The sequence below is a fragment of the Eptesicus fuscus genome, chromosome 18, assembly GCF_027574615.1.
Source record: "Eptesicus fuscus isolate TK198812 chromosome 18, DD_ASM_mEF_20220401, whole genome shotgun sequence".
Classification (NCBI taxonomy): Eukaryota; Metazoa; Chordata; class Mammalia; order Chiroptera; family Vespertilionidae; genus Eptesicus; species Eptesicus fuscus.
This window is the reverse complement of record NC_072490.1, coordinates 24709826-24723301: the sequence shown is the minus strand read 5'-3', so window position 1 is coordinate 24723301 and position 13476 is coordinate 24709826. Positions and strand designations below refer to the sequence as shown.

The window sequence follows — 13476 nt, the reverse complement described above, 5'->3', positions numbered from 1 at the left end:
TGTCCACCAGCTCCCACACCCCAGGAGGGGCAGTGGAGGTGTGTCCGCATAGCCTCTCGGCATAGTTGGCCTGAGGCCCAGTTGTCCTCAGAGGGAGCCTCTCATTAACTTACCCCTTGTGGCTTTTCTCTCTTCCCTATCTCACTTCCCCACTTTGCTTCCTGGGATCACTTCCCAAATATATATACTCCTTGCTTCAACTAAGACATCTACCAAAATTTTAGGTAAGTATAGACTTTGAAGGGATTTTATTACTACTTTTTGGCAGAAATTTCTGGGTCTTTTTATTTTTATTTTTTAGCCTTGTCAAAACAAGGCCACCAAAAATTTGGTTGCCTCCTCCCAAAAAATGGGAGAGAGAGAGAAGATCTGGATCATTCTTAAGAAGACCTAGAGAAAAGAAACCAAAATGATGAGAGTTGTACCAAATGGTGGATCTGCACTCAAGTAGTCTCACCAGGGTTATCATGGCTCAGGAATTATGTCGCAAATACACTGCAGCTGGACTATGGGCCAGGGAGCTGGACTCTGTGCTAAAGCTTCACACACACGAAGTGATTTAATCCTCACAAGACCCCCAGGAGGTGACTAGTATGATTGCCCTCGGTTTACAGAGGAGGAGACGGGGAGGTTAAAGCAATGGTGGCCCAAGTCATCTGGAAAAGGCAGTCAGGATTCCAGCCCAGACAGCTGGTTCCGGCTTCTCAGAGCAGAGCCTCTGACAGCCCTGAGCGTGTGAGGGGCCTGTGATGAATGCTCGCTGGATTTGGCAGACACTACACGCAGAGAAAGGAAAGATGGTCTGCATAATGTTTGAAGACTTTGAGCCATGAACCTCTGTGGGGTCTGCTGAAGTCCATGGAGTCTTTCCCAGAATAATGTATTTTTAAAAAATATATGTTTTTATTGATTTTTTAGAGAGAGAGAGAGAGAGAGAGAGAGGGGAGGGAAGGGATGGGAGACAGAAACAGAAACATTGATGAGAGAGAAACATCAAAATCGACTGGCTGCCTCTTATAATCCCCCTTTGGGGATTGAGCATGTAACCCAGGCATGCACCCACCCTGACCAGGAATCGAACCAGTGACCGCTTGGTGCATGGGTTGATGTTGAAACAACTGAGCCACACTGGCCAGGCCCAGAATATTGTTTTTAAGTGCATAAATACATGGAAAGACAAATAGTTACACTGAAATGCATTTATAAAAGTGCTACCAAAAATTGTGATATATTTATCATTCATCTATGGGGGCAGCTACACATAGGAATGGGCTTCCTAATGCGTCAATTTCACTGTGACAGGAATGGGCTGAGCTGCCCACGTGGCTGGCTGGTTTCAGCAGAGACATCAGTGGTTGGCTTCAGAAAACTGAACTCAAGACCTCTTCCCTCCAAGTCACCCTTTTCCTATATTAACTTTCTAAAACACAGGTTTGATTGTATTTCTCACCAGTTCTAAACCTTTCAGTGCCCACCCTCTGTTGTCCCCAGAGTCAAGTCCAGGATGCCCAGGAGGACATTCCAGGCCTGTGTGAACCAACAACAATCTGTGGGTGCAGGTGCTCAGCTGAGGCACTGAAGGGCTCCTTCTTCTGACCCCGAGCTGAGGGCTCCATTTGGTTGACTTTGATTCCAAGTCCCAGGAGAACCCTCCTCCCACCTCCCCCGGGCAGCTGGATGCTAAATACAGGGCATTGGGCAGGCTTCTGCCTCCCAGTAAACAGTTCAGATGAGTAATTATTCCACAGCCTATCCATTTTCTAATCTTTCTCCCAAGTTTTTCAGGGGTGATTCATTCTGTGAAGTGAAACAGCTGGTTGGGCTTTTTCCATGATGTCCTTTTGTGTTTGTTATTGTTTCCATGATTCTTTTGTTGCTGCTGACACTTTATCATCCCTGACATGTGACTTCCTTCTTGTCCCAGCAGTCTTTTGTCTTTTGTCTCCTTTGACTAGGGGGAGGCCTCAGCCTGGGCCCCAGTCCTCCCTTCTATTTCAGTTTGATCTACGTTTTAAAACCATGTTTTTAATTGATTTTTAGAGAGAGGAAGGAAGAGGAAGAGAGAAAGAGAAACATCGATGTGAGAGCGAAACATCAACTAGGTGGCTCCTGCACGCCCCTTACCAGGGATAGAGCCTGCAACCCAGTCATGTTCCCCCACTGGGAATTGAACCGGCACCCTGGCGGTACAGGGGACCACACCCAACCAACTGAGCCACACCAGCCAGGGCTGATCTACTTTAAAGTTTTTACTGTGCTGGGTGGAAAGAGTGTGGGTCTCTGAGTCCAGCAGAGCTGATTGGTCAGCTATTCACTGCTATACAATCGTGTGCAAATAGTATGACCTCTCTTAGCCTCATCAGTAAAAATGGGAACAAACATATCCATTTTCCAGGACTTTGTGAGAACTAAATGAGGATAGGTCTGTGGAAGGACTTCGCATAGTATCTGGCTCGGGGTGAATACTCAATATCTGTGAATTTTCGTTTCCTTCCTTCTACTAGAGAGAGAGAGTACCTAGTTCTGCGGCCTGAAAACCTGGGTTGGGTGTCTAAGGAAGAGCCAGTCACAGCAAAACTTGCAGATGACCACTCCCCCCAGGGGGTAGGATCTGGGCCTTTTGCCTCAGTCTCAATAGCTCCTACCCAGCATGGGGTGTGGCTTCTAGTAGGGATTCCGCAAATGTCTGTTGAATGAAAGAATGAATAAATGGCCAAAGGAGTGAGTAAATACATTCTTCCAGAAGGATAAGGATTTGAGAAGAAAAAGTAATGTCAAATTAATCAAATAATTTGTAATATGTGAAGCATCTTCACAAATCTCTGACCCCCACCCCCCCCCACCACCACCCCTCTGATGCTGTTGAGTAACAAGCTGGTCATGGAAGTCTGCACACTTCGGTGCGGGCAGTGCAGAGGGTGGCAGAGGCCTTGAGGAACTTGAGCATCCCATAATGCAAGAGCAGGTGGGCGAAGCAAATCACTCACTTGCGAGAGTTGTTAGGGTAATCGGGAGACAGCAGCGAAGGCGTGACGAGGAGTTGCCTGGTAATTACTATTGTTTCAGCCTAAATACATGTGTGTGTGTTTTTCTGGCAAGTAATTGCTGTTTCTGGGTTGCAGCAGCAAGTCTGACGGTGGAGCTGTCTCAGAGGAATGACTTCAGATGACTAAGCTCGGCTTTGCACCACCAGATGGCCTGCCCTGTCACTGTCTCTGGCCTCAGCAACAGCCTCCCAGCCTGCCTCCCGCTTCCCTGGTTGCTCCATCACAGTCCATTCTCCACCCCACCGCCACCGGGACCAGGACCTTTCCAAACCATGACTCAGATCTTATGAACCTCGCTACTTAACACTTCCCATTCCTACTTCCATTAGGATAGAAAATCAATGCCTCACCCTGGCCTGTGTGGCTCAGTTGGTTGGGCATGGTCCTATGCACTGCAAGGTTGTCAGTTCAATTCCTGGTCCCAGAACATGCCTGGGTTGCGGGCTCTATCCCTGGTGAGGGGTGTGCAGGAGACAGCCAATTGATATTTTGCTCTCACATTGATGTTTTCTCTCTCTCTTTCTCCTTCTTCCTTCTCTCTCTCTCTAAAAATCAATATATATTCATATATATTTTTATTTAAATGTATATATTTTATTTAAATATATATTTTATTAAAAATGCAATGCTTCTATGCTTGGTACCCAGCCCCTGCCCTCGTCTGCCTCTCCATCGCCTCTCCCCACTGTGCTCCAGCCGCCCCAGCCCTCTCACCTGGCTCTTCAGACACACCAAGCCGATTCCCACTACATAGTCACCACACCCGCCCCCCTCAACCCCCTTCACAAATCTGGCTCTTCCTCCTCACTCAGCTCTCAGATCCGTTCATTCCCCAGAGTGTCCTTCCCTGACTTTCTGAGCTGCAATACCTCTCTCACTTCCTCTCTGTCTCTCTCCACTCTTATTTCTTCACGTTACTTAGGACTCCCTAAAATCACCTTATTCATTCGTTTATTTAGGGCTCTTTTTGTCAAATTTTCCTTCCCCTGATGGAATATAGGGCTCAAGGGTTTATATCCATCTGGTTCACCACTCTATCCTTAGCACAAAGTAGCCATAATAGGTGCTCAATAATTATCTGTTAGGTGAATAAGTAAAATCAAGTCTGTCACACTAAGAATAAACAAGCTCATGGAGCAGAATCTCTGTCAACTTCCCAGCATCCTTTGCTAGAAGATGGGGGTGGCATCCTTCCTGCAAGATGTAGAGAGTGTCGGGAGGAGGCGCCCACAGGCTGCCACAGTCCTTCCAGGAACACAACCTCACACACACAATTGTGCCCAGCAGTTCTTTGGGAATTCCTGAAGCCACCTGATAACCCTGAAGCTGCAGATGAACCCACTGCTCCAGAATCCTAGTCCCGTGGTCGGCAAACTGCGGCTCTTTGGCCCCTTGAGTGTGGCTCTTCCACAAAATACCACGGCCTGGGCGAGTCTATTTTGAAGAAGCGGCGTTAGAAGAAGTTTAAGTTTAAAAAATTTGGCTCTCAAAAGAAATTTCAATCGTTGTACTGTTGATAATTTGGCTCTGTTGACTAATGAGTTTGCCGACCACTGTCCTAGTCCAAGGCCCAGAAAACGAATTTGTGTGGTATCTGTCATCATAGCTGACCTGAAGACCGATCTGGATTCCCGTACTCATCGGTCCTCTTTTGTTAAGAATAATGGTGGAGTTCAGGAATAGTTCAGTAGCAGTGAACATGGACTCTGGATAGCCAAACAAAATGGGACTTGGCTGGAAAGCTATCAGAGCTCGCAGTTCTGAGAAGGGGGGACTGGCATGATTAAGCCAAGGAAGTAAGGAAACGCAGGGCAGAGTAGGTGAACGACGGGGACACGAAGGCAAGCCAAGAATGTCACAGGGGCAGGAAACGCAGCCTGTTTCCAGGCACATGAGGTGGGCCCCTGCCTTCTCTCTTCCGTTCCTTTCAGGACTGAGAAAGGGCAACCTTGTCTGAAGCAGGATATGCACAGATTAAGGAAACAGCATCCCTGCCAGCTCTGCCTGTTGAAAATGAAGAGGTGACGGTAACATCTTCGTCATCCGCCTGCAAAGGACCTGATCAGACCGAGGCCAACACCAAAGGGCAACGTGGCCCCAGCAAGTCTGGGCTGGGCCGGACCTGGCAGCAAGGCCGGTGTCACAGATGCCTCAGGGACCAGCAGGTCAGGAAACTGTGTGAAGCCAGTCGGTGCAGGACAACCTGGAGGGACGCTTCCTGTGCCAAAGTGGAGATCTTAGGTGCCCCACCCTAAATGTATTTGTGATGTGATACTATGGTTTCTTGGCCCTGGCTGGGTAGCTCAGTTTGTTAGAGCATCATCCCGATACACCAAGGTTTTGGGTTCAATCCCCAGTCAGGGCACATATAGGAAGTAACCAATGAATGCATAAATAAGCGGAAAAACAAATCAATGCTTCTCTCTCTCTCTCTCTCAAAATCAATCAATAACTTTTTAAAAAAAGATAATGTGGTTTCTCTTCCTTAATGTATTGAGGGAATGGATTCATCGGTGCCTTGCCTAACTTTTAATCAGCCTCTAGTAGAATGAGGCAGCCAGCTCTTACCAGCTTCTGAGAGCCAATTGGTTGGATTCAGGAATTTTCAAGCTGTTTGAGATCATTCATGTTGGTAGCTTACAATTAGCACCATCCTTTGCTAGAAGCAAAATTAGCTTCAAATTAACTATGTTTAAAATTAGTCATGGTGGGAGTATTTACACCACAGGAATTGACAAATGTGACAAATCAGGTCTTTTTTGTTAAACCAGCAGCACACTACTGCTTGTGTTCTTGAAATTAACTGTGCTTGGTCTTATTATATTATTATTTATTTATTTATTTATAGAGAGAAAGAAAGGGAAGAGAGAGAGAGGAGCGAGAAACATTGATGTAGGAGAGAAATGTCAACCAGTTGCCTCCTGTACGCACGCACCTGACCGGGGATCGAACCACAATGTTTTGATGTATGGGATGATGCTCCAACTAACTGAGCCACCCGGCCAGGACACTGGATTTTATTTTTAATCATAAATGAAATTAGTCTTTAGTGTGTTTTTATTATCCTTTGGAAGGGTACATTCTTTGCCAGCTCTATTTCTTAAAGCTTTCCATATTTTTTGATGGCCTAGTTTAAATCTTTGAGTCTTAATCACCTGGAGTCTTTTTCATTGAAGTGCCCACACCATGCACCTGATCAATCATCAGAATCTCAGGGTGGGATTCTCATGCCAGTATTTTTTTTAAAACCCTGTAGATAATTCCAAAGTCCAGCCATGGTTGAGAATCACTGCCCTAGCCTAGTGCTTCTTAAAAGTTCATGCACACACAAATCACTTAGGGAGCTTGTGAAAATTCAAGGTCTAATTCAGTAGGTCTGGGTGGGGACCTGAGCTTCTGCATTTCCAGCAAACTCCCAGTGATGCTGTGCCGGTCCATGGACCACACTCTGAGTAGCAAGGATTTGAATAACATTGTAATTATCTGTATCTAAAAGGTTAGAGAGAATTCAGTTATGCAGCCATTTTCACTTTGATGCCTTTTCAACATCAAATCTCATTATCTTTCTAATAATCTTGTCTATAGCAATTGGTTTATCTAAATTTTCCATTTTCTCCTATGCCAATTTTGGTATTTTGCATTTTGAGAGAAATCTAGTTTTTTCCCCCTAAGTTTTCAAATTTATTGACATTTAGTAGTCTCATACTATTACTTTAAACACTCTTGTATCTATAACGATTGAAATCCAAAAATGTAAAAAATAGTAAGCCAATCAACCAATTATCTGTGTGCTCAGACTAATCCTTGGGCTTCCAATTTGCAACCCAACCCCGTTGCTCCACCCCCACCCCCACCCCAATTACTCCAGTAATTTCTCTGGCTTTTGAGTTGTCACTGACTCCAAACAATTCTGTGATTATATATTACTGAGGAGGTCATCTCAGAAACAGTTTCAGAGCTGAACTATGCTTAACAATCATGTAATTCAATATCGTTGTTTTACAGATGGGTAAGCTGAGGCCCAGAGAGGCAGATGACTTACCCATGAGTCGTAAAAAGGTTAACCTTTTGCACTTGGATGTTGAGTGTGACTCGACATGGTTAGCATTAGAATAAAGGAATCGAGAAAAAAGTAAGCGAGTGCAAAGGGTTAAGATTAGAACCGGAGACATCCAGGAACCCAATCAGGACAGAGATATGTCACCTCTATATCCCTAACATAGTTCCCACAATTCAAGAGCGGTCCCCAATGTGGATGATGCATAAGGCACAGTGTTGATCTGGCACCCACGGCCTTTTATAGTCAGACCACTTTTGTGATGTTCACAGCTTTTCCCCATGATCCCAAGAGGAAAATGATGCTATTAAGGAACCAATGATTGGAACCCTATGTTGTTGTTTTTGTTTGGTATTTACACCCACACTGTTGGTACAGCCTTTGTAGAAGACAGAATGATGGTTCCTCAAAAAAATTGAAAATAGAATTACCACATGATCCAGCAATTCCACTTCTGGGTATGTACCTCCCCAAATTAAAAGCTGTCTCAAAGAGATATTTGCAGACCTCTGTTCATAGCAGCATTGTTCACAATAGCTAAAACAACCCATGTGTCCATCAACAGATGAATGGATGAGCAAAAAAGGTCTACACATGCAATGGAATATTATTCAGCCTTAAAAAGGGAATTCGGATATGCTCCGACATGGAGGCAGGATGGGGAGAGTAGTTTACCCAGGGCCCATGAGCATGCACTCATTTACCACCAGTGCACCTGGAGGGTTTCGGCCGCTGCCACCACCATTAACACGTTAAGCCTGTTTTGTCTTCCTATTTAGCCTGCGACTTCCGATTTCACCAATATGCTGGCGGCACCAGTGACTGACGAGGTCCGGACGGAAAGTATAGTGTCAGTCACCGACTGACAAGGTGCTTAACGTGTTAAATTCACTGCCTCTCACTGAACAGAGAGCCAAAGCCCACCTGATCCTGCTGACACCTGCCATCCGAGCTGCTGGAGCCGTTACCCTGGCCACACTGCTGCCCCCACCTCAGTACCCCACAAGGCAGAGCCCACAACCTACCACAGCTGCTGCTAAAAACAAAAACGGCTTTTCCTTCCTTCTGCCTTCCAACAACCTCACACAAGTGCTTTGCACTACCCGAACCTAACTGGCAAGGGAGTTAGGGAAATGCCGTTTCCTGGCTGCAGCCGCTGAGATGCAGAGGAGAATGGGGAAAGGCAGGAATGAGGCTGAGCAGCCACAGACAATACCCAGGTACAGCTGCCAAGAGGAAGCAGTGAGGCCAGAACCCGCACCTGAAAGTCAAGTCTTGGAATTCAAACACATCTCACCCAGTGACAATCAGCAGCCCTGAGGAATCACGAATTCCACCTGGCTCGGCCCTTTGTCTCTGGTCTCCCATAAAAACTGCTTCAGGCAGAGGTAATGCTCCCCTCCTGGCCTGGGGGCGGGGGAGGGGGGGAGACGATGAAAGTTACTGAGCCCCCCAAAGGGAGATCTCTGAGCACTGAGTCTTCCGTTAAAGCAGAGACAGCCTGGAAACCAGAGGTCCCCTTCCATTCCCAGGTTAGGAGCTGCATTAGTCTGCTCAGGCTGCCACAACAAAGTACCACGGATTGGGCAGCTTAAACAACAGACATTTATTTCTCACAGTCTAGAGGCTTGAAGTCCAAGATCAAGGTGCCAGCAGTCTGGTTTCTCTTGTGGCCTCTCTTCCTCACGTGCAGCCAGCCACCTTCTTGCTGTGTCCTCAACACGGGCTTTTCTCTGCATGCACATCCCCGCTGTTTCTTCTTGTAAGGACACTGGTCCTATTGGATTAAGGCCCACCTTTATGACATCATGTAAGCGTAATTACCTCCTTAAAGGCCCCGTCTTCAACACCCCCATCCCCTTAACTCCATAACTATGTGAGCTAGTTCCTTACAGTAAATCTGTGTGTGTGCGCGCACACGTGCGTGCACGTGCGTGTGTGTGTCTCCTATTAGTTGTTTCCTTGGAGAACTCAAACTAATACACAGATCCTATGCAGGGAAATGAAAGCCTAAATCGCACCTCTAAGGAGAAACATTAAAATTAAATCTTATTTTTACCTAATGAGAGAAAATTAAATATTAAAGAATGTGATTTTTGTCAGAAAGGGTTGGGTTTTGGAGGGCCATAAAGCATTGTAATATTTAAGAATTTTTACTAAACCCCAAAGAACCAATTTTGCCCCTTCGGGAGACAATATTGCTCCCAGAGAGGATGCATACCTTTTAGAGAGATAACCCGTTGCATCCACAAAACAAGAATAAGTTGCAATTTATAAAATGAGCACTGAAAAAATGAGTTCTAGGAATTGAAAAATCTGAAAATAGAAATTTAAAACTCAGTGAAAAGACTGTGAGTTAAATCTCCCAGAAAGCCAAATACTAAGAGATGGCAGAAAAGGAGAGAACAGATTGTAAAATTAGAGCATCAGCTCAGGAAGTTCAACATTTTAATAATAATAAGAGTTCCAGGGTCTGGCCGGGTAGCTCAGGTGGTTAGACCGTCATCCTGTACCCCAAGGTTGCAATTCGATCCTCAGTTAGGGTACAAACAAGAAGCAACCAAAGAATGCAGGAATAAGTGGAACAAATCGATGTTTCTCTTCTTTCCTCTCTTAAAAAAATAAAATAAAAATAAAAAAAGAGTTCCAGAGAGAGAGAAAATGTGTGATGGTAGTTGTGGGGAATCATTAAATAATTTGAGCCAATTTCTCCAACTGAAGGATATGCATTTTCAAACTCGTTGCAGCCATGGAGGGCCCAGCTCAGATGACAGCGCCCCCATGTAGGTCACCTCACCACAGTGCCAGAGCACTGGAACAGGGAGAATCATCTAAGACAACCACCCCCTTACTCCTGGGAGGTGTCATCTAGCTCCTGGTGCTACAATCTCAAAAGTTGAAATGACATTTTTAGTAGATTTGTCACGAGGATTTTTGAAAAGAAGTTCTGAAAATACTAGCATACCTTTTATTTTTTTGTAAAAGCAATATATGCTCGTTATAGAAAATAGTATTTTCAGAAAAGATTAAAGAAGAAAAGGTCTCAGCTGTAATTGAACAACCCTGAACTAAATACTGTAACCATTTTGGATTGGTTCCTTCCTGTGTGGGTACTTTTAAGAACATATCAGCCTATCTATCCTTTTATAATATTTATTATTAAACATACTTGAAACCATTCCTATGTATAGTTTTAAATTCCTGCTTACTTATATAATGACCATTTTTAATTAAAAATTTTAAAAGTTACAATGACTGTGTAAATATCCTAATTTATACTATATATAATCAACCTGTTTTTAGGCATCTGAGCTGTAGCCACCTTTTCTATATTTTTGTTGTTGTTGTTAATCCTTACCCAAGGATATTTTCCATTGATTTTTATTTTATTTATTTACTTATTTATTATTTAAATATATTTTTTATTGATTTCAGAGAGGAAGGGAAGAGGGAGAGATAGAAACATCAATGATGAGAGAGAACCATTGATCAGCTGCCTCCTGCACATCCCCCACTGGGGATCCAGCCCACAACCCTGGCACATGCCCTTGACCGGAATAGACCGGGTTCTCAACCTTCCTAATGCTGTGACCCTTTAATACAGTTCCTCATGTTGTGGTGACCCCCAACCATAAAATTATTTTCGTTGCTACTTCATAACCGTAATTTTGCTACTGTTATGAATCATAATATAAATATCTGTGTTTTCTGATGGTCTTAGGCTCTACAGCAAGCGGCTCTCAACCTAAGACCATCGGAAAACACAGATATTTACATTACGATTCATAACAGTAGCAAAATTACACTTATGAAGTAGCAACAAAAATAATTTTATGGTTGGGGGTCACAACATGAGGAACTGTATTAAAGGGTCGCGGCATTAGGAAGGTTGAGAACCACTGCTCTATCCATTGAGCCAAACTGGCTAGGGCTCCATTGATTTTTAAAGTGGAAGGGATAGGGAGAGACAGAGAAACACTGAGAGAGAGACACATTGATTTGCTGCCTTCTGCAGGAGCCCCGACCAGGGCCAGGGATTGAGGCTGCAACCATGGTATGTGCCCTTGATCAGAATCAAACCCAGGACCCTTCAGTCTGTGGGCTGATGCTCTAACCACTGAGCAAACCAGCTAGGGCTGTATCCACCTTTTCATTGTTCTAAATAGCACTGTGATAAAATCTATATATATAAAAGCCTACGCGACCATTAGCTATGACACACACTGCCCACCAGGGGGCAGACGCTCAACGCACAGGCATGGAACAGACTGATGAATCTCAGAGGAAAGCGGGGAGGGCGGGAAGAGATTAACCAAATTATATGCATACTAGAGGCCCAGTGCACGGATTCATGCACCAGTGGGATTCCTTGGTCTGTCCTGCAGGGATCGGGCTGAAACTGGCAGTCTGACATCCCCCTAGGAATCCTGGATTGCGAGAGGGCGCAGGCCAGGCCAAGGGACCCCACCAGTGCATGAATCTGTGCACCAGGCCTCTAGTTTTGTATAAATATCTCTGGCTATTTCCTTAAATTGGATTCCTAAACATGAGATTACTGATTAAAGATTATGTATAGATTTATGGAATTTGATTCACTGTGCCTACTTGAATTCTGGTCCTGGGCTATTTAATATAGTAGCCACTTAGCCACATGTAGCTATAGTTAAATTTAAGTGCAATTTAAAAACCAGCTCTGCTGTTGCACTGACCACTAGTCTTAGTCCACAATAGCCATGTGGGGCCAGTGGCTACATATTGGACAATAAAACAGAACATTTCCATCCTTTCAGAAAGTTCTAGAGGACAGCACTGCTTTAGAGAAATCATAATTTTTATTCCTCCATATCAGTCTCTCTATTCATCAGATTTAAATATTACCATTTCAAGCCTTAGTTGACAAGCCAAAAAGGGAGTCTCCATTAAATTCATAATTGTTTCTAGATAGAGTTGCCCATTTTGTTAGCAATTGTAGTTACCTATGAATTCTCGTTTGCTAGTCCTGATGTTTTTCTTGTAGATCTAGATACCCTAAGGAGCTGTGCATCATGGTCTCACCTCCAGGCCATGCCCCACACGGGAGTATATGACACCTCCACTGGAAAAATGTGGGAATATCCTTTCCAAATGACGGTGACAGTTGTCCCACTGTGGTTTTCTGTATTCTTCCTTCCTCTTTTTGATTCCTCTGGGGTTCTGGGGGGTTTCTGTTTGGTCTCCTAGCTATTTTACTTTGTTATAGTGGCTGGGGCTGCTTCCCTACACCTTAGTATGTGCCCATGCTGTCCTGCCTCCCAGGCCTGTACTCATGCCAGTAATCCCACAGTACCCTGTGCCTAGTACCTATTGAACACTGTTTAATGAAATACTACACAGTTGAGAAGGGCAGAAAGAGTTTTTTAAAAAAGCTAATTTTAATGGAACTTTTGGTTTCAGCAGAACCTAGTGAAGTTTAAATATTTGCTCCCCAACATGTTTCTGCAAAACACTCTTAGTATTCATGATTTATTTAACAATTTTCCCTTCCTTGGTTGGCAACTGTGAAATAGGGAATCAAGCGCTATCCAATGTAACTGAATAATGTGTGAGGCAATCAAGTATCCATGCTGCAGTCCCCTCTCTTGCTCTGCCTTAATCCTGAGCAATAATAAAAACAATTGCACAGAAACATTTAGGGATGTGGGAGGTGCCAAGGGATGCTTTATTTACCCTTGATTGATGCTTCCCTATTCGCCTCAGGTGGGGGCGTTGCAGAAACCTTCAGAGCCAATTGCCTTAAAATGTTGCCCAAATTTAGTTGAGAGCCAACTACTACCTTCAGTAGGAAAAGTAGGTTGAATGCTGGATAAAATATCCCTTGTTTTATCCCCTGTGAGGCCAACACTGATATTATGAGCTAAAGTTGACCTAGAAAACACATTTGTGAGCATTTTCCTTCCTCTTCAATGACTATAAAAATGGACATGTGTAACTAAGATGGGAGTTGAGGCCAATGGGCATATTGGGCATCTGGCGCCACCTTGTGGTGACACATCCAAGTCCTGGGCCCTTTCAAGGACGCCACGATTTAAAAAATGACAGCCCTCTTGAAGAGGAGTTTGGATTTAATAACAATTATGGGAGAGGTCATTTTCTTGGAGAATACAAACTAACAGAAATAACTAGCACTTGACTGGCATTTTGTAGTAAATAAAGCACTCCCACATGATTTAATCTTGGCAGCAGTCCTGTGCTGTAGGTAGTAGGATCTCAGCCTCAGAGATGTGAAGACTGAGGCTCAGAGAAGTTGGAGACCTGAATTAGGCAAGTCCTAACTATATTCCCAATTCTATAATTTATTAATATTATTATATCACACAGTACATATAAAAAACT

At 44.2% G+C, this 13476-nt stretch overlaps 1 protein-coding gene across 2 annotated transcripts in view; it reads right to left on the bottom strand.

The window, feature by feature from the left end:
• Positions 1-8691: 8691 nt before the first annotated feature.
• The window catches only part of METTL6 (methyltransferase 6, methylcytidine), a 17644-nt gene continuing 12859 nt past the window's right edge, over positions 8692-13476 (bottom strand). The window contains exon 6 of one of the 2 annotated variants that reach the window (XM_054729391.1): positions 8692-8881. In XM_054729391.1, coding sequence (XP_054585366.1) covers positions 8718-8881 — 164 coding nt within the window. In that variant the 3' untranslated portion in view covers positions 8692-8717. The remainder of the gene's footprint in view (positions 8882-13476) is intronic. The other variant, XM_054729392.1, reaches the window with a different exon arrangement.